The sequence below is a fragment of the Tauraco erythrolophus genome, chromosome 21, assembly GCF_009769465.1.
Source record: "Tauraco erythrolophus isolate bTauEry1 chromosome 21, bTauEry1.pri, whole genome shotgun sequence".
Lineage (NCBI taxonomy): Eukaryota > Metazoa > Chordata > Aves > Musophagiformes > Musophagidae > Tauraco > Tauraco erythrolophus.
Window position 1 is genome coordinate 7,116,414 of NC_141485.1, and position 20,593 is coordinate 7,137,006.

At 42.1% G+C, this 20,593-nt stretch overlaps 1 protein-coding gene across 1 annotated transcript in view; it reads right to left on the bottom strand.

The window, feature by feature from the left end:
• RFFL (ring finger and FYVE like domain containing E3 ubiquitin protein ligase) overlaps positions 1-20,593 on the bottom strand; it is a 31,830-nt gene extending 11,237 nt beyond the window's left edge. The window contains exons 1-3 of the mRNA XM_009977179.2: positions 20,345-20,593; positions 18,237-18,474; positions 1,571-1,761 (exon numbers count right to left, since the gene is read on the bottom strand). Coding sequence (XP_009975481.2) covers positions 1,571-1,761; positions 18,237-18,246 — 201 coding nt within the window. The 5' untranslated portion in view covers positions 18,247-18,474; positions 20,345-20,593. The remainder of the gene's footprint in view (positions 1-1,570; positions 1,762-18,236; positions 18,475-20,344) is intronic.

A 20,593-nucleotide genomic window follows, 5' to 3' on the forward strand; every position in this document is an offset into this window, starting at 1 on the left:
GGATAGTCTGCACTGAACGGGAGCAGCTGAGACACAAACACACATTGTGCTCTGCTGCCCCAGTTACACCAACAGCCAACTCCAGTAGAAAAACAGGGAAGTCTGTTGGGACAGAAACGTCTCAAATCTTCAGCACGTCCTCTACAATTCCCACACCAGAATGTTCCCCAGCCCCAGTCAGTCAGTATGTTCTCACAGATCTGAAGCAGTAGCGATGACTCTCATACCGGGGACTGCTTTAAAGACAGCTTATTTTAGACCATATATTCTAGAAGATACCAGGAAAAGTGGGACCATGGTTCTAGCACTGCTGCTGCATAATCCATGCTGAACTGCATGAATTGTTTTCATTTCAAGAGCAGAATCGTCTACATCCCCTACTTGCTACTGTACAGAAGAGTAAGCACTGGATTCAGAGCAATTCTTTCCACAAGTGTTCAAGAAGCTCCATCACATTAATGATGACAACATTAAAGACAACACTATGTGGAGTCACATGCAGTGACTGCACCGTTCCCACTTGGCCCAGAACCTGCCTACTGTCAGAAAAAGTCTAAGCATACTTACATACTCAAAATATACTGCCATATATACCCAACCCTCAAAATACATTACCAAAATTTAAATTTGTAGTAATTTCTGGAGCAATTACAGTTCTCAGTGCAAAAAAAGATAAACATCCTTGTTGTTCTGTGAGTAGAAAGCAACAGCTCTGCCAAGACTTACCATTTCTCAGATATATGCCAGCATGCATGAATAAAAAGGTGCAAGAAAGACTAATTTATTAATTTTCCCATCTAATCTAAAAGGGCTGTGGTCAAAATTCACTGTAATTTTTAAGTTCAGTAACATGCTATACATAAGACACTTCTTAAGCCACAGAGTTTGGACTCTGAACAACCTTCCTCACTACAACATTTTTCAAGCAGCATTACAGGAACCACTGTGCCCAAATAATATCTCACACAGGGTTTGTTGTCTAATTAAAAATCTTGTGGCAACAATTATTTTGGCATCTATATGCTCACAAATGAAGTTTACAAATGAGACAGAATAGATTTGGGATTTGGTTTTTTTCTTTTTCTTTGGCACTCTGAGCTTCAGCAATTCAACACACACCCTCAATAAACTTACATGGCTTTCTAGTTAAAGCAACAATAATTTGGAAAACAGATACGTAAATATTCCTTTAGAGAAAAAGCACACGTAGATTACTAAACTTTGTGCCACTTTTTTTTTTTTTTTTTTAAAGGGCACGGTTTTAAATAAATTCAAAAACTCAAGCTCAAATTAACGTTCCTTTAAATGATTACAAGCAGTTTGGCTTTCTTCTTTCAGCGCCTGGGAAAGCCAAGTCTACTGAAGGTTAACCATCACATTTCCAGTCATCTTTAGTGGTGCTAATTGCAAAAGAATGACTAGAGACACAGAAGCAAAGCCAAGCTGTCTTTTCCCACATGGTGCGTCCTCAAATCAGAGGCCTCTCACGTGCACCCACTTCTCTTCCAATCCGCTCTCCGTAAGGAAACGGAAGGCAGATGGCACGCCGCCAGAGACGCTCACCACTCACCTTCCTCGAGGAGCTGTCGAAGTGCACCCCGCAGGCTTTGCAGCTCTGGTCAGAAGCGGTGGGAGACGGGTAGGAGCTGTACCCCGGGTTGGAATAGGCTTGGGCTCGGGCTCCCTGCTGCGGCTGTGGCTGCATCTCTTCGGGAGAGCCATCCAGACAAAACCAATTACAACAGCTTGCCCACATGGTAACTGAGAGTGGAAAAGAATCATAGAATCATAGAATGGCATAGGCTGGAAGAGACCTTAGAGATCATCTAATCCAACCTCCCTGTCATGGGCAGGGACGCCTCTCAACTAGATCAGGCTGCTCAAGGCTTGGCCAGCTTGGCCTTGAACACCCCCAGGGAGGGGGCATCCACAACCTCTCTGGGCAATCTATTCCAAAGTCTCACCACCCTTGTACTGAAGAATTTCTTCCTAAAACCTAATCTAAATCTGTTCTCCTTCAACTTGAACCCATTTCCCCTTGTCCTATCAGTGGACACTCTTGTAAAAAGTCCCTCCCCAGCCTTCCTGTAGGTTCCCTTCAGGTATTCGAAGGCAGCTATTAGGTCCCCCCGAAGTCTTCTCTTTTAGAGATACACATTAGAAATGACATGGGAAACACTGTCAGCTAAAGGGAGAAGAAAGCAGAAGATGCATAAAATTTAAATTTCCCACCATCAATTCATTTTTGACAGTGTGTGCATTTTGATCTTTCCTCTAACTCGCAAGCACATGCAAAAACCACACACCCAGTCCAGCACCGTGCGCCTTTGGGGAGAAAGGACAAAGAAAGTTCAGGATAGTTATTACTGGCATTTCTTAGAGTTAAGAGATTACAGCAAAGATAAGATAAATTTTATGTTCCAGTTGGCTGTACAAGCCTCTGTGATCAAGTTTGCTGTACCAGGCTGCTTCCAGTCCACATAAGCTGTAACACACTGACTTTGTTTTTTCTGCATTGGGAAAAGCAAACAGAAGCTCAAACTATATCTCATACATCATTTAAATAAAATCAGCAGCAAGATCACAGATGGATACTCAAGTTTTTTTTTCTAAATACCTCTACAGATTTACAGCTACGAATCTAAAAAGACAAAATAAGAGAAAAGCACAGCAGGGTCACTCACTTAACACATGCTGGTTCTCAACTGAATTTGTGGCATTACAAGGCTAAATCATCACGCAGCGAGTAAATATCAGTAACAGAATAAAAATCAAATACTAGCTTCCGGTAACTTACCTGGGAAAACAATTTCCTCTGAGACACATAATCACTTGTTTATTTTTTTTGCAAGGCAAATAAGGATATATCTATATATATACCCACACACACTTACCTAATATCCTAACAGTCCAGTGTAAAATGCACAGTTTTGGAGTCTTCCAAGACCACACACGCAGAAGTATTCCAGAAACACACTGCTGTAAACTTGCTTTTGGGAGTTTACAAAGAAATCTGAATTCATCTGGGCATTCAGTTTCCAGAGCATACACCATGTGTCATCACTTACTGGTAAACAGAATACAAATTGCCTCGTCTGCATTTCTGCACTCACACTCTAGTTCCTGGACTACGTTTCTTTTATGTCTTAAAAATCAAGCCCATCACTGACAAGTGTTCAGCAACTGCTCAATTTTATAAAATTCTGGAAATAAAACGTCTCTCAGCTACACAGCCAATTCATTTCTTTCACGGCAGTAAGTATTGCCACTGTGAAACTCCAGATTCCCAAGGGAATGGGCTGGTATGAGTCCTAAAGGTTATTTGGTGTAATATACCAACATGCTCTTCTGTTGATTTTTTTTTTTTTAAGCTGCGTTAAGTCTTTTGGGTTGATGTACTTGAATTAAGAAGCTTTTGCAGTGTGGTGCAGTTCCACTGTCTGTAGCTTTAGTGGCATCTTTAATCCTTTCAAAACGCAGCTGAATTTGGCTCATCAAAGTTACTGCTGTCGCTGCAGTGGACATATGCCTCTCCAAATCCACAATGCCGAGCTTACCCATGGACTCCACCCTGCAGGCTCAGCAGATTTTCATGTTTAAGTGAAAATCTACGGATTCATGACATGATAAGCAATTCTTAGTGTAACTGATGTGCACAATTGCACTCAGACTGGCTACTAAACAAACACACGGAGAGAAGCGTTCCACGAACAGAAAAAACGTATCACCCATTTGTATTAGCTCTGCACTGCAATCAAAACACACACTTCTGATATCATAGATAAGAAACCAATTACCCTCCGCACATTAATTTTCAAGCTATCAGTCCCACTCAGAAGTTAACACATCCTTCCTACTGCAAAAATACTCAATTTCTGTTCTAAACTGTGCTGTTTGGAGGTTTAATTTGTTCCTAGGAATTGCAAGTCTAAACAACACGAAAGCTGCACAGTGAAACAAGAATTCACAGCCTCCACGGCAGCGGAAAACTGCATCCATGGTCAGTTCTCTTCCTGTTTCACGGACCCCTGCAAACTGAAGGCCACCCACGGTAACAGAATGCACAAATGCTACTGCCTGCCCCAAAAACTTTGTCTTCCTAAAAAAGCCAGCCCTTTAATTCACTCTGGAACATTGCACCACGTCAAACACTGGGAAGAAAAACACAAGGGAGCGCACAAACTGGATAAAGACAGACAGAACTCAGCATTCAGCTGGAGTTGTAGTTTTGTGTAATTGCCAGGAAATGAAAAGATTGACAAAAAGCTCAGATGTTGCTTTAGAACAACCTTAATCCCGCTCATCTCAAAAGCATGGAAGGGAAACATCCATAAACAAACAACCAATAACCAGGACTGTCCTCTGATAGGTAACGTTTTTCCACAGATATCTCCCACCTTTAAGAGAAAGGAGCATATGGAAACACAACAGCCATTCCTACAACACACACGCTACTTCAGCCTGTACCAGCGCATACGTCAGGTTTTAATTCTTTAAGGACCTCTATGTATAGGTGTAAGTTTAAGTTAGGGCTTGCCTACATGCAGCATTTGCACTGACAAAGATGCTTCACCAAAAACCACTTTGTGCTGATGGTTGGTACCCAGGCAGAAACAGACAGCTCTCACTTCGCTATCAGTGTTGTGGGAGGCTGGTGGGTTCCCACCGAGCACGTACTCTGCACTGAAGGCATCCCACGTTTCTTTTATGCCACCCTCAGCTCTTACACAAAGTGGGATTCTCCTCCAGGCACACCAAGAGATACCTTCCAGCCAGCAAACACCATCTCTCAACACAGCGCACAGGTTGGGGACAGCACCCGGGTGATGCCGCAACCTTCTCCAGCGGCAGTTTGGACTGCTCCAAGGGCAAGAAAAGGAGCTCACAAACATTTCCACCTCTTCCTATACAGTGGCCATCATGCTCTGCATCTCAGTCAACATCGCCCTAACTAATTGTGTAGATATCTGCTACCATTTCCAAATCCCCAGGAGACCACAATGGCTGAAAAGCAAGAAGAATACCACTGATAGCTGGGACATGCACTGGCTGCTACATGGGAACTGAAAATGCTGCCACCAGTTAGAAGCAGCTTTGCTAACTGGCAGCTGTACCACCAAACAGACATGAATGGGGCTTAAGATGCTAAAACGTCTCTGGGGGATGTAGTCAGCACCATCCAGAAACTGGTAATTTCCCTCAGCAATGCTTTGACGGATGGAGTGCTGGTGCAGATGGGAAATCACTGCCCTGTGTAAAGCCCACCAATCCTTGGCAGATGGATGGCTGTTTGGCACTCGAGGAGCTCCTCAACTACACTGAAGTGACAAATGCCCAGCCACAAAACGTCCCAGCAGAAAGAGCTGCTTCTTTGTTGTGCTCCAGAGCTTGGTAAACACTTACAGTAACCTGACTAGTATTAACATGTCTGTTTGGAAAAGTTAACGACACCACAGGTTTCAGGAATTCTCAAGCAACTTCTTGAATAAAAGATGTTGACTTACTGGCATGACTGACATTACAGGCGTCACTGATATCAGCACTTTCAGTTATTCTTGGACATGATGCTCATATTGGCCAATGGGAGCCACAGAAAGTAACTTTTTTAACTATGCAGCTGAGCGTGGTTTTGGAAACTGAAATCTATATGGCAGGCACTCAACGGATGACTTCTGGCAGCCAAAAAGTACCTGCCCTAAATCCTAACTGCATGTTGCGCTTGGAGCATCTGCAAGAGCAATGGGAGAAGGAGCTTCACCAGGGGCGGAGATGGAAGATCAAACAGTCTATCCTGGACCTTCAAATGCAGCCACCAACATGGCAATCATCATGCTGGGCTTGATTTTGGGAAGGGGGATTGTTTTATCTTCTTTCTTCAGTTTCTTTAAGGAAAAGCCAGAAGAAATCCAGTAAATACAGGACAAGACAGCGAGTTGCTTGCCATGGTCTGTGGGCAAAGCAGTGCCAGCCCTCTACCATGCTCTGCTGGACTTTTTTTTTCCCCAGTAGGAAGCTGTGAATGCCATGACTCTCTTCACTGATTTTAAACAAGAGAGTGAAATTCATTTCACCACCTGTTCGTTAACACATTTTATACATCACCAGGAGTTTTGTATAAATTTGCAAGCATTATTTAATTCCAGAGGAAATACCAGTTATGTCAAAGTTTTCCTCCCATACGCTGTTGAAGATAGCATTCATAATGCAAGTCTGGATTTTTATACTTTCCATCTTCATTTAAAAAAGCATTTGAACTCAGGTTCTCACTAAATATGCAACATTAATGCCATAATCTTGCTGGCTGGAGTATCAGAGATTGCTGTCTACATACACGATTTATTACACATGCTTTGTGGATTTTCTATCAAAGAGGAGGCTTTGGCTGTGTAGGAAAACTGTGACTTATGTTTGAATATAAAATTTCCCTTTATTTTCTTAAGAGTCCAAACAATAAGGAACTAGAACAAGGAAAAGGAACATCTCTTAGAATCATTGAGCTTTTGGCTCTGTATAATAGAGTTCTCAGTGATGGTGTCTGGCTTCTCCTTTTTGTGACTGCTCAGGAATTTGGGGGCTGCGATGCAGCAGCACCAATGAGACACTTAAGGGATCAAAAGGAACTGAGCTCCCATGGGCAGCTGATTTTGCTCCCACACAAGGAGAACCACAGCAACAAGTACTCTTCCTCCTCCTGAGAGGTCTTCAACCACCAGAACACCAAGGCTGATGACCTTTGAGGCAACTGCGAACAGAGAAGGGTGCCAAAAAGGGAGGGAGATGCAAGACAAATAGCAGCTTTGCTAGGGCATGCTCTCCTACAACAATGTTTGCTCATTAGCTCGATCAGCTGCCTTTGCACCGAATTTAGAGACTCTGTTCACCACAAGGACCTGCTTTTCTGTTAGCTCCCTGAACCATCGAGCTCCTTCCATCTCATTCAGCGAGAGGCCATCCTCCCTGACTACTCTCTCACTACCTTTCAGAACTCTCCAATGATCCCGAATTGCCTTTTCCTGTTTTTCAGTTTCCACGAGATTATTGCAAAGTGTCTCAGTCTTCTCCTTCCACCTTCCCCTTGCTCTTTGCCAAACACCAGGTAACTGCTGAACTGCAGAATCCAGTAACGCCTATGTGCTTCAAGTATAGATGCTATACAGCAATGCATATCCAACCTGTTATCCTTTGTGTGGCCTCCACAACAGCAAAACCACGTTCATTGGTAAGACACAACTTTCAAGGCAACACACCCAGACTGGGATTAATGCTCTCCACAAAAGAAGTAATTTCTGCCATTTCTAGGAGCTTGAAGATCACTGAAATCTATTCAGGAAGCCAGAACAGAGCAGTGTGGCTTTAAAATATTCGTGTCTTGCTAAAGCACTTTCAAAATTATTTTTATATTATTAATCCATGCTGTATCCCCTTGCAAAATTCATCAGGTCCCACTTTCATTAACGCTGTTTTGCAATGATTTAAGTATTTACTGAGTTAACCATCCTGGTTACAGTTGCTCCTTGTTCCAATTTTTTTTTTTTTTTTTTTTAAGTAAACCTGCACTGATAAGAAACGCCTTGCTAAAATTAGTTTCACTAATAGCCTACCACTTACAAACTGAATTCACAGCTTGCTCGGTCAAAAATTAGTATTTACTTGGTAACAGAGCTATAGAATAACCTGCTCAAATGACATTTATACATTAAGCATTATTTTTATCAGCCTGTGTCACAGGCACACAGACCTGAATTATGATAAATTGGAGCAACCATATGTTGGGACAGGTGGAAAAGTCAGCAAATGAGCCATTCGCAGGAGGCACAAGGGAAGGAGGCAGGTTGCCAGCCTGGGCATGACATTTGCAGAGATGGAGTCTTAACCAGTACAAAGCGTAAGAAAAATGAAGAGTGGGGACCAGCCCTGGCTGGTCACAAAGTGCGTAAATCTAATTTGCTATATACAACAACTGGATTGAACACATAAGGTTTTTACCTAAGGATAGAAAAAAATGTGTTGATGAGTTCACATGAGTCCAAGGTGACAGCGTGCACATCTTGAAACAATACATAAATAAATATCAGCACTGTATCACAGCCAGAAACAAGCATGTTCAGAGGGAAAAGATACTGAAACTTTGGTATGGAGAGAAGAGACATTTTTCCATTTTGTTCTGTGCTTTCAAAACATCTGGAGACATTTCACATCTCTAATCATCTAAGTATGCAACACCAATAATCTTTACAAAGACAAATATATGATTGCTCACCAGTCTGATCAGCAACTTTGATGTCAGTCTAAAATCTTTCAGGTGAGAAACTGGCCAGCTACAAAGGCAGAGGACGGGGCATCTGGGTCAATCTGTGTCGAGCATAGTCAGAACTGGGCGTCCAGGTTAGTTTCTGTGGCGTCCTGGTCAGGCTTCTGTGCATCCAAGAGTGCCTGCGCTGTCGGGCACACGAGGGCTAGCAGTTGCACTTGAACAGCATCTGCACACTCACATCCACTGGCTGCTTTCGATGGACTGAGCAGGCTGATACCGGCACCCCATGCCCATACATTGTCTAGACCTTCCCCGTTGGACAAGGACGGTACACGGCTGGTAGCTCAGCTTGTACCTTCTGGTCATCCATCTTCAGACTCTTTAATACACAGCATGACATCTGTGCTTCTCCACACCAGAGATGCCTTCAAAAGCCTCTACAGGTGGGCGCCGGGCGTTTCAGAAGGCAGGAGACGCAGCACATCCCAACACGTCCAGCCAGGAGCCGGATCAAGGAGCGTGGCACACAACTGGATTCAGCAGCGTGCGTGCTTACTAGGTGCGCCGCTTCTCCGAGCGTGCGAGTCCAAAGGAAGAGAATTTGGCTGCACACCAGCATTTTAATCAAGGAAGTGACATCCGTTTACCACAGAGCAGAAAGTAAACAGCGTAGCCCACTGGGGCAGGGTGCAAAGCAGCGCAGGAAAAAGCTGGAATGGGGCCACAGCAGCTCAGCACAGAGACAGCCCCACACAACTTCAACGCAACGCTTTCGCCTTAAATTATTGCCGTTTCTGAGAAAAGTGGCAAAGTAACTCCCGAGTTATATGGCACGGAGGAAACCGTCGTGCAGAAAGAGATCCTTTTGTACTGCTATAACCTGGTTTACATCGGAGTAAATAATTTTCGAGGTAGGCCCTTAGAAAGTTTGCTTAAAAGAGAGGAAAATTAAGAACTGGAGTTCTCAAATACATGAAAAAAAATACAGTGGGTGTTCTCTAAGAACATTTTGCAGCTTTATCAGTGTTTACCAGCACACTATCTTACAGGCAATTTGCAAGCGTTCAGCCACACTTGATGCTCTGTTTGTTAGATTTACGGGCAGATCTTCAGTGAAAGCCCCTCTGCCCATCAGTAAATCCTCCCAATACTGTTACAAGCACGAACGACCTAAGCTTCAAGCACCTCTTTGAAACTAGAGAGCTGCAAATTTCATTTTAAAATTGAGAAAATGGGTTTTGAACGCTGTGTGATTTAGACAGCGCTGCAGAGGAAGCTAACTCCAGAGGCACAAACAGAAACCCTCTCGCTTGACTCCCAGCCTTGTCACCCAAATTGCAAATTCAGCTCTCACCCACTTGCTCCTCTGTAGCACAAGTAAAACCGAATGATTTTTCCCAATTTTAACATGAGAAGCTTGGAAATCCTATTTTGTTTTAAAAGGAACTGGGTACCTGGGTGTGTATTATTTCAATATAAACTGTTTATTTTGACCCAAAATTGCACTTTATATGTTGAAAAATATTTAGATAAAAAGTTGTTCTCGCTATTAACTGTAATTAGGTCTCTAGACATCTGCTAAGATGGAAATTCAACAACAGCCTTTTTCCTTTGCAGGTCAGTGACATTCTTCCAGTGAGTTAACACAAAACAAAACAAAGTGATTAATGAAACCATGCAACTAGTTTTTGAAAATTATTTATCTTACCCAGTCTATCTTAATTCCTTAGTCCCATAAGTCTTCCCAATTAATGTGCTGTGACCTCAGATAGACTATTTGTCCTCCACTCTCTTGCTATGCTGAAAAACAATTAAAAAAATTCAGCACACTCTCTCACACTACTATGGTATTCATCAGCAAGGCAATATTAAGTCAGCATGAACCAAGTCAGAAAGAGAAGAAAGAAAACTCTGGAGAAGTAAGATTCCAGAGTGCTCCATTTATTACCATTCCCACCCTTCCAGCATCCTGCGCGGGTGTGTGTGTGCCTCGATCCCTTGTCCCACACACAAAAGCAGCAGTGAAAGTGGAAGCTCTCTGTCATAACTTTAGCAATGAGCAGTCTAGGAATCCCAGACTACCACGTACCATTTCAATCGGTTCTTTTCATTACGGGGAAAAAGGTCAATGCTGGCTTGCACTCTGAATTTTTTTCTCTGTTCATTCCCATCACCACAGGTCTTCCTTGGATTTAGTTTCAGCCAGCTGTTTTTTTTCAAGCAGTGGATAGCTGCTAAAATTGTAATTGCAATATGTAGCAATAAATTGCTAAAGGAAAACCCCCAAATTTAAATAACTGTAGCTTCCTTAACCAGCTCCACTCAAGGGAGGTCGTCATTCCATACTCTCCAGACTTCATCTCAAAACTCACCTAGACCACTCTTGTGTGACAGCCACACAGCAACAGCTGGGGACGTTGGCTGGATCTGTGCCCACCTGAAAGCCAGAAATGGTCTCCAAAGGCACAACAGAAGCTTTTCAGGGAGTCTTCCTCTTCATAACACTACAAATACCTCACTCGCTTTGCAAATTTTACATTGCCCAGAATAGAAAGTTGCTCTTTCTGCTGCGCTGCGAAAGACTGCTATGAACTAAATGACTTCAGCATTCAGATATTACAAACAAGCAGGAGCAGTTTCCCAATTAACCAGGAACACCAGGGGGACAGCTTTGAACCGTCTCAGCTTTCACCACAGAAGAAGGCAACCACTGTTGGATGGCTTTAATGATATTCTCCTCCTAAATGGAGGGAATAGAGGGAGCTGGAGAAAAAAGGGGAGAAGAAAGGATGTCAATTTGTATTTTCATCATATCACTAGAGTTCCCACTTCAGATAAAAAGCGATCAAGCTATTTCCATTGAAATCCTTGGCCCAAGAGGCCTATGATGACAGCTGCACATCTTGTTTCATTGTGACAGGAGGTTTCTCTCCAACTGGATAAGTTACATATTCATCAACAGTTCATCTTTGGAATGAAGCACAACCATATGGGGCCAGTTGAACAAAGGAGAAAGAGAGGCATTATCCCAGACACAGCTCCCCAAACTTATAAAATCCCTTACCCCCAACCTACAGAGACAGAGTAGGGACACAGAACACAGGAGGCACCTCACCACAAATTGCAGCCATGTGCACAGAAACTCCCTATCCCACGTGGTGTACAAGGATTCAGAGAGCTGAAGTACTCTAGAGCAGCTGTTCCCAAAACAGAGACAGTTATAAGCACAGTCTTCAGTCCTGCAGTGTTACCCATCCAACAGCTGAGCTTGGGTTGGAGGTGGTACAGGATCAGTCAGAATTACACTGTTTGTCTGAAATTGGGATTGCAGTTGGCACTAATGCTCTAACGACTCCGTGCCATCGCTGTTTCTCAGACACTCAGAATCGAGAGGGTTTGCTAATAAGCTACATCACCAGCTGGAAATCCTGTAAATTAGATTTCATGCCAAGCTTGGGGTTTATTTTTAAACAGTAAACTTCTAAATCTTTTTTTCCTTCAGAAACCAAAAGATAGCCTCAAAATTCCTGACACAAAGCCTATCCTTTCTTCCCCCTTATTTCAGGAGCTGTTATAGCAGAAAAATCAACCTAAAGCCTTGGAATTCATACACGTGGAGAAGTGCACGTGCAGCAAAATTGCACGTAACAAAGATCCGTGCAGACTGGCAGGCAACCTCTAACCTATTTATCTGTAGCCTGAAAAAGGATCATTTTTATTTGGCTAGACTGAAAAAGATCTGAATGTATGTAACTGAGGCACATCATAACAAGTACAAACACCGCAGACTCATCTCAGAGCTATGCCTATTCCAAATTAACCTGAATTCAAATCCAAACTAGGTGCTGAAATAGAATAAAATGCAACTGTGTATTATCTCCTGCAGTAGACGTGCACAAAGACCAGCACATACATCACACCTGAAACGATGTGGAAAGCTCTGTTCTCCCAGACTACAGAAACACTTAGGAGTTTGTCAGCAGTTAAAGAAAGGTCCAGGATACTGAACACAGCACTGAAAAGCAACACACCTGAATTCTAGTTTTGTTACTGAGACAACAAAAGATATCGAAATAAAAAAGTCAGTTTATTTATGGCTTAGTCACCTCATCTGTGGACAAGGAAAAACACCCACCCTCATTTGAAGTAAGTTAGTAGAGGTGAAAATTTGAGAGAGCCTTTGAAGTTGCACCCTTAAAGCATTTCCATAAATATTAAGTATCATTTTTGTGCCAATCTTCATTTGGCACTGAAGGGTTTGAAATTCAAAACTGCTTACATGTAGCCCTGGAGAAGAGCTTGAAAACCGAGGGAAAGTTCAAGTCTTTCCATCCGGTGTCTGTCGGCTGAACTCGTATGAACTGCTTGTGACATTCATGGGACAGATGTTGTGAAAAAGTCCATTTCCAACCATCTATACCAGACTTGTTTCTAGGGCTAAAAGACCCTAAATTGGTTCCTTTGCCACTGCCCTCGCTCGATTGCCATGCCTCTCCTCCTTCTAGCCTCAATCTCTGCAGAACGTTAAGGACGAGTAACCCCGAAACAATGCAGACTGAAGTCTGGGCTTTGTTCAAAGTGAAACATGAACGAACCCAACAGCCATCTCGTCCCATGTTTTTGGTTACCGAGCTGAAGGGCAACATCCCCAGGAGACTCTGCAAGAGCTCACACAGCAGCTTACCTACATTATCAGTACAAACCATACAAGTAAACATTTGTCTCTTGGAACTAAAGCTACGACTCCCCTCAAAAAAAAAAAGGTAAGTTTCCTTTATTGTCAGATCTCTATACATATATTATGGCAGAACATTAAAATTCTGTGCCAAGCATTTTAAGCACCTGTATGAACTGCCAACAGGTAGAACAGGGCATCGATTGAAGGCACAGCTCACCCAAAACCGCTGCCATTTACATTGATCAAAGCAGAAAGTCAGGATTGCTGAACATGAAATCGGTGTTGGATCCTGCCCGTATAAAATACATTTTAAAAAATGACTGAGGAGATGCTAGGTAATGAAAGCTTCTGACAGTCTTTAAGGACCTGCACCTTCTGGATTCCCTACCTCTGTCACGAAGAGGAAATTTCCCATATATGGCCCAAGCCGACAAGCAGACGAGGGTCACGTTTCAGTTCATGGCTTTTGGCCAAGCCCAAGCATGAGTCAGAGCTCCAGAAATCATCGGGTTTTTATAAACCAATAAATCTACTTAATTTGGGGTTTTTAATTTGCCTTGGGTTTGTCAGGGTTTTTTCTCCACCTTTTCAGTACACAGGCATCATCGCATTTTCATTTTGCTTCTCTGTTACTGGGAGGAGCTCTTTTTTCCATTCTGGGTTTGTTTGCTTTGTAAAATGACAGATAGATTTTCATATTAGACTAAATTCTGCCATTGGAGCGTTAAGAAAAAAAACAACATACCAACTATCATGGAAGTTGGGAAGATATACTGTGCTGTCTTGTACTTTCACACAGCCCTTTAACAACAAAGAACACTTATTTTTTTTTAAATAAAACCTCAAAACATCTTCACTTCTGTTGTCAGATCCCAAACAAACAATAATTTATCTGGCATTTCAGCAAAAGCAGACGTGGCTTCTGCTGCTACGAAGCTCCCTGCGACACAATCTTCTCCACCAGTAACCTGATAACATCAACTTCCATTTTGAGTTTTACTTTTCTCAGTTCAATAGTTCAGCAGAAACTGCCCATTTTTTATTACACACACAAAAATCACATACCACTTATTCCTATTTTTAAAAAAGATCTGAAGTTCAACAAGTTCCACCAGGTAATTACTTTCAGGTTATTAATGGGATAAAATAATATGGGACAATCAGGCCGAGGATTTTTGGTTTCAGTTTCTAGCTGTTACGGGCACTCTGTGCATCTGGGCCACCTCAATTCTCTGTGCTTCAGTTTTCCATATGTAAAATACAGATCATACCTCACCAGGGAGTGGAATCAAGTTAATATTTCATTTCTTCAAAGCACTGTATTCATAATGGAGTTAAAATACTTTCAGAGAATCATCACAGCTCACAGAAGTAAGGCACTTCTGGGAAGAAATGCTTACAGTGAACAACCTCTTTGTGCTTTTGCAGAGCATCCTAATGATTTAACATTAGAACAAAACACAAATATAAAAAAAAGGACAAGATAAGATGATTTTGAGGCCAACTTTGTTTCACACAAGTGCAAAAGACAATGCAAGTCCAGTTAGTTTTTTGATCTTTTTTGTTGGGGTGAGTTTGTTTGGTTTAACTCTTTACCAGTTCACAGTGAAAATTATGGTAACATGCAGAATAAAATACTGCTCAAAAAGTTTGGTTTTACTTAATGGGTTTTACTTCTTAGCTTAAGAAAAAAAAGTGTCATGACAAATGTGGCATTGTCAAAGAAAAAAAAAAAGACATTCTTGGTACTTGAGACAAAACTAAAGTCTGAAGGAGGCTGCATGCTATCAAATTACTGTTTAGAAAAACATCTAGGATTTTAGATTTCAAATCTTTTGTAGACGTTGTAAAAATTCCTTTTTATTTAAAAGGTCAGAAGGTTTGATAAATATTTTTAGACTGTTTCCTCCATAATCAAGGATTAATGCTGATCAGTCAAGTATACAGTAATAGTTTATATCCTTCACGTTTGTTTTTCTTAGGGGAATTTTTTATGAAACACTACCACGTATTACAGATTTAATTTCAAGCTTGCATCTGTTATTCCAGACAGAGTAGCAAAAGCCTTCACTTGTATTACTAACAGTCCCATCCAGAAGTAAAAAGACAAGCTCAGCCCTCCATAACAACATCTTACCGAGTTACTCAGGTTTTGAGCAGAACACCACTTGGAAAACACTGACAACGAGACAGGACTCATTCCAGGAATGATCATCTTACTTCGCTTGGACAAAGTAAAGCCTTTCATGACTTAGGCTTGAGTTTGGCTTGCATTCTGTTGTATGAAAAGGCTTCGTTGTATGCAGTTGAACACATTGTTTGAAAACGGGATACAAATAGCATTTAACGCAGCAAAAGGTGAACAAACCAGAATGGTAAAACTGCATTAAAGGTGCTATTTATTATCTCTAAAATAGACCCATTTTGAAAATCTTTAAGTAGGTTTTCACCCGAGGAAGGTTTCAGAGATGATATCAGCACCACTCAGGACTATCAGATAAAGCTACCTGCAGATTTCAGATGTCTCTGAAGGCAGATGCTGGGCAGATAAAAAGAAATGCTGCAGTGCTTTGGTTTCAAGTGCGTTACTTTGCCATATACAAGCAGTCATTTACTGCTGCTTTGGGTTCCTGCTGCATTCTCTAGGCACATTTTGTAGGCATTGCAATTCACTTCTGAAGCTCCAGCAGCAAGCTAAGCAGCATATTTCAGTTCTTTTCAGGAATTTCTTACTTTACTTTTTCAGGAATTTCTACTCAGAGCGATATTCTTGATTTAGTTATTTCCATTGCAAAATCAGTCTGCGATCTGTCATCAAGCCAGAGAAGCAAGTAACAAGAAGTACAAACAACAACAGGAATAGAAAGAACAAGAAGTTTGCCTAAAAGAAGGCTGAGGTTTGGGGCTTTATTTTTATTAAATACCTGAATCAACTTCCTCTCGCTTCTCTTCTGCATATGAGACAAGACTGTACTCCTTTTCCCCAAGGGGCCTTTGCACAAAAAGACGCCCAGCGACAGACCAGATTTGACTAAGCCGACAAGGAAACACATCATCACATGCAACTACTGATAAGCCTTTCAATTCAAGAAACGAGGTATGAATTATGCAAGTATCAGCCTCTGACTGGAAGAAACCTGCATCCTGAGCTCCGAGAGCACAAATCAGCCTCTATATAAACACCAGATTAAATTTCTGCTTTTTTTGATTATATAGTCAAAAGGGACTTTGAAACTTACACTGTATTTGGAATCTGAAAAATAAACTGTTTCCAAACTATTTTGTAATGCTTGTGCAATGGCCTCAAGACAGCCAGTAATTTAGACAGCTGTGTGACCAGCCACAGAAGCTGCATTTTAGACATCACCCTTCTTTGGAACAATTGGAACTTTCTCCAGGACGAAGTCCGCACACAGAGAGCAGTGTTTCCCTGCAAGCATGTAACAGTTTCATTATTGTTTAACTACTAAAACCAGCTCCGACAATCTATCAAGCTTGACAGTTTATCCGTCTCTGCTGCTAGCCCAGAATACAGGGAATATATAGGAAGAGGTTCAAGGATTCAGTAAATTATTTTGTTAATCTAAACTGAGAAACATTTCCCTTCTTCTAATGATTAATTTGTCATTTTTAAAACCTGTTCAGGAAACCATGGGCCTGTCTGTCCTCCAAACTATCTGTAAAGAAACCTATTCTACCAGACGAATAAAAGCTCCGGTTTAAGGTAGGTAGAAAACAAATTCAAAGGCAATGGTATAGCGAAGGGATTCCTCCAGCAGTACCAGTTGTGGCTGCAGCCCAGCTGTGATTATTCTAACACCATAATGCAGCAGAGTATTAACTTGCTGCTCACTGACCCTCCCTTCCTGGGAACGCCACTGCTCAGCACTTTTCCAAATAACTGTGGCTCAGGCAAAGCCCTAAGAAGCACCAACACGTTCATGGAAGACGACTTATCAATGCATGATGCAACCTCATGGAGTATGTCCTCAAACACAACACTGGAGAAATTATTCAGCCAAGTGACTCTGACAACTCAAAGTACCTGGGTGAATGAAACGTGGAAGCCATTCACTGATGCCAGAGCTACTGCTTTCTGAGCAAGGTATTCTGACATCAGCAAAAAGTGGTGCCACATGATTCAGTCTGGACTTCCAGGGGATGCAATATTATGGTTTCTGACTCATTTGGGGAGCAAGCCAAACCAATATAAGCTCATGCACACAGAAAGTGGCATTCATTCAATGATGCCACTTGTGACATTGCAATTTGAAATTATCCGTGTGTATATATAGAATATAAAATGCCCAAAGGAACAATCATAGAATCACAGAGTGGTTTGGGCTGGAAGGGACCTCAAAGATCATCTAGTTCCAAGCCCCCCTGCCATGGGCAGGGACACCTTCCACTACACCAGGTTGCCCAAAGCCCCATCCAACCTGGCCTTGAACACTTCCAGGGATGGGGCATCTACAACTTCTCTGGGCAACCTGTTCCAGTGCCTTACCACCCTCTGAGTGAAAAATTTCTTCCTTAGATCTAATCTAACTCTCCCCTCCTTCAGTTTAAAGACATTGCACCTTGTCCCCTTGTGACACACCCCTGTCAAAAGTCCCTGTCCAGCTTTCTTGTAGCCCCTTTAGGTACTGGAAGGTCTCCCCGGAGCCTTCTCTTCTCCAGGCTGAACAGCCCCAACTCTCTCAGCCTGTCCTTCTGCAGCAGAGGTTACTATGCAACAAGCTACTCCCGAAAGAGAGTATTTTAAATTTGCCTGTTTAAAATCTCACTTAACATCAGTCTAAAGGCTAAACAAAAAGTTTCAAAGCATATGCTGCTTAAATATATTCTTATAAGCATATCCCACAACCTTCAGAATATAAATAAAAAGGTAGCAGCATAAAAAAAAACCCTGATGTTAAATTAATATTTTAGTCTACAGTGAATTACAATGCGGAAATTCCTATTCCAAGACTATTTGGCAGAGAGCAAGAAGGCATTAGAGAAAGAAGCCTAATTAATATTTTGGAGTAAAGAGAAAACCTCAAGAGCAATCAATGTGAAGAATTCGTTGATTTTACAGACACTGAGAAGAACAAACAGTGTCTCCAAAAGCAACAATTCTTTTTAAAGAAAGTCCCTTAGGGGAACATCAATTACAAAAGCTGAAAAGGGCTGTCAGAGGTTAGAATAAACCATCTCAGTTTTGAGGAAACTGACTGAGAAAGAAGAGAGAAACGAATACAAGATTTTAATTCTTTATCTGACAGTCATACTGTTTCTTAGAGAAAATTGCAATTTTTCAACCTTGCAACATTCTTTGAAGACTGAATAATCAACTTTGGAGGGACATACCATCAGGTGGTTAGAAGACTTGGCACACAGATGAGTTCTGTTTCTGACATCAGTCCAGCGGTGATGCGATTCTCCCCATCTGTGAAACAGAGACTGCACTTACTCATCCCTGCAAAGCGTTCCACGCTCCCTGACTGCCAGTCGGTGGAAGCTCAAGGTACTAATTTCTGGCTTCATGTAATGACTGTCCCTGGGAAGCAGAGGAAAACAAGCTTGATATGGAGAGACACAGGTACTATCAAGACTAATAACTGGAATTACTTTGGGGAGCAGGAGACTGGCTGGGGTTTCGCAGTGGCAGCAGACAGTCAGCGGAGGGCTGGAGAAACATTTGCTCTACGTGAGTACATTGAAGTGCAGAATACACAAAGTGCAGGCAGATCAATAGCAGCGTCACTGTGGCAGCACAGACCTTACCGTTGCGCTGACCGTAACGCTTCCCCGAGAAGTTAGATCGATGCTCGAGTATTCAGCCCTCGCCAGACTGCCAGCAATATTCAGGTAACTTAAAGCCATGCTATGCTTGTAGTCAGAGCTCAGACTACAGACAAGAACGGAGTTCCCTCAGTTTTTACTACCAACAGGTCCTCTTTCCCTGGTCAGCAGCAGCTCACACACAGCTGTGTCCAAAAAAGGGACATGTGCACACAGTTATACACATTGTGCATCATCCCTCTGCCAGCGAAGTGCAGCATTTTACCTGGCTAGACATGGGGATGCAAAGCTGCAGTGCTAAGGCAGACGCTTGGCCTGTCCAGCTCTACCACCTGCCTCCAACCAGGTCCAGGTGAGCCAGCGGCAGCACACGGATACGAGAACAGCGCAGCAGAGGAGTGCGTGAAAATCTGCTTACACCCTTCCACCATGCAAGAGCTGGTTCAAAGTCTAAAGCACAAGTCTTAATCACACTTCTATATATAGCACTGGCAATTCAACTCAAATCGTGCTCTAGCCCGATTGAAGAGTTTACAGTCTCTCTAAGTTGTTATAAACAACAAACCATGGTACAAAGTTGCATAACCAGTGAAAATTACACAATTAAAAACCAAAAAAAAAAAACCCACAAAACAAAACCCACCACAAAACAAAGAAACAACCACCAACAAAAAAACACACTGAAGTTAACCACAATAAAGAGAAAAATGAAGACCTGGAGAAATGATATGTTGATTTCAGTCATCAGCTCAACTAGTGACCACCAGCCTCAAAATATAATTCATACATATTATTGCTTTGTGCTCTCATTGCAGAGTATTGCATTTGACTCTCGTTTTAAGTCGAGTCCCAAGAGCCCAACCACATGTACCTTCCAACAAGAAAGGCTAAGCCTCACTGAAAGTCAGCCTACTTTTTCTACTTTACAATTAAACACTATATTTAAGTGATGGCTTTAAAACTAATACGATTCAGCAAAAAGTTGAGCAATTAAGCATCAACCCATGAGCACAAATGTCAAGGTAATCAGCATTTAATTAAGAGTTCAGTTGCTACCAGCTGAGGGGACATGCAAACCACAGAGGGCTGCAGCTGGGTGACTGCAGTGGGATTCACAAAAGCAGAGAGAATTGCCCATAATGGAAAACACGACAATAGCCTAAGTAAATTGTTTTGTTTAATTAGGCCAAATTGTTCTACCAAAAGCAATTATGTTTACAAAGAATGAACACAAAATCCCCCTCCCGGTCACTGTGAACGCAAAACTACCATGTAAACACACAAAAACTGCCAATTTATAATGCACTTGTCATCCCCCATCCTAATGAAATGGAGAACGAAAAAAAAAGCATTTTGTAAATCCAGTTAATTCCATAACCACATTAGAAAGAACAGATAACTGCCCCAGGTTCCTACGCTGCCGTGAAACAGTTCTCCAAAACAACGTCCAAGACCTCCTGTGCTACCCATGGAAGATACGTTCTGCATCAGAGAGGAGGAAGTGAGCTCAAAACACAACACAACAAAGCCTTTTTACGTCTCAGCAAATTAAACGTTACCCTGAACATATCTTAAAGAACCATAAAACTAAAACACTCTTATCTACACTTTAATATTTTACTTACCTCTGCAGGATCTAAGCAAGCCTGGCCACCCTTGCAGCATCTGAAAACACGTGCAGCTATCAAGTGCAACAGCTTATTTATCACACAGTCGTAACATCGAGCGCGTTCATCCTTCGCTATTTGGCCAAGTCCCTGATCTGTGAAGGCTCAGACTGGGCTGCGCACAGGCTCACGCTGCGGAGAGTTTACATTCCTTAACTCACAATCACACGCTGAAATACTGGTAAGAAAACGGTTGGATGATACATT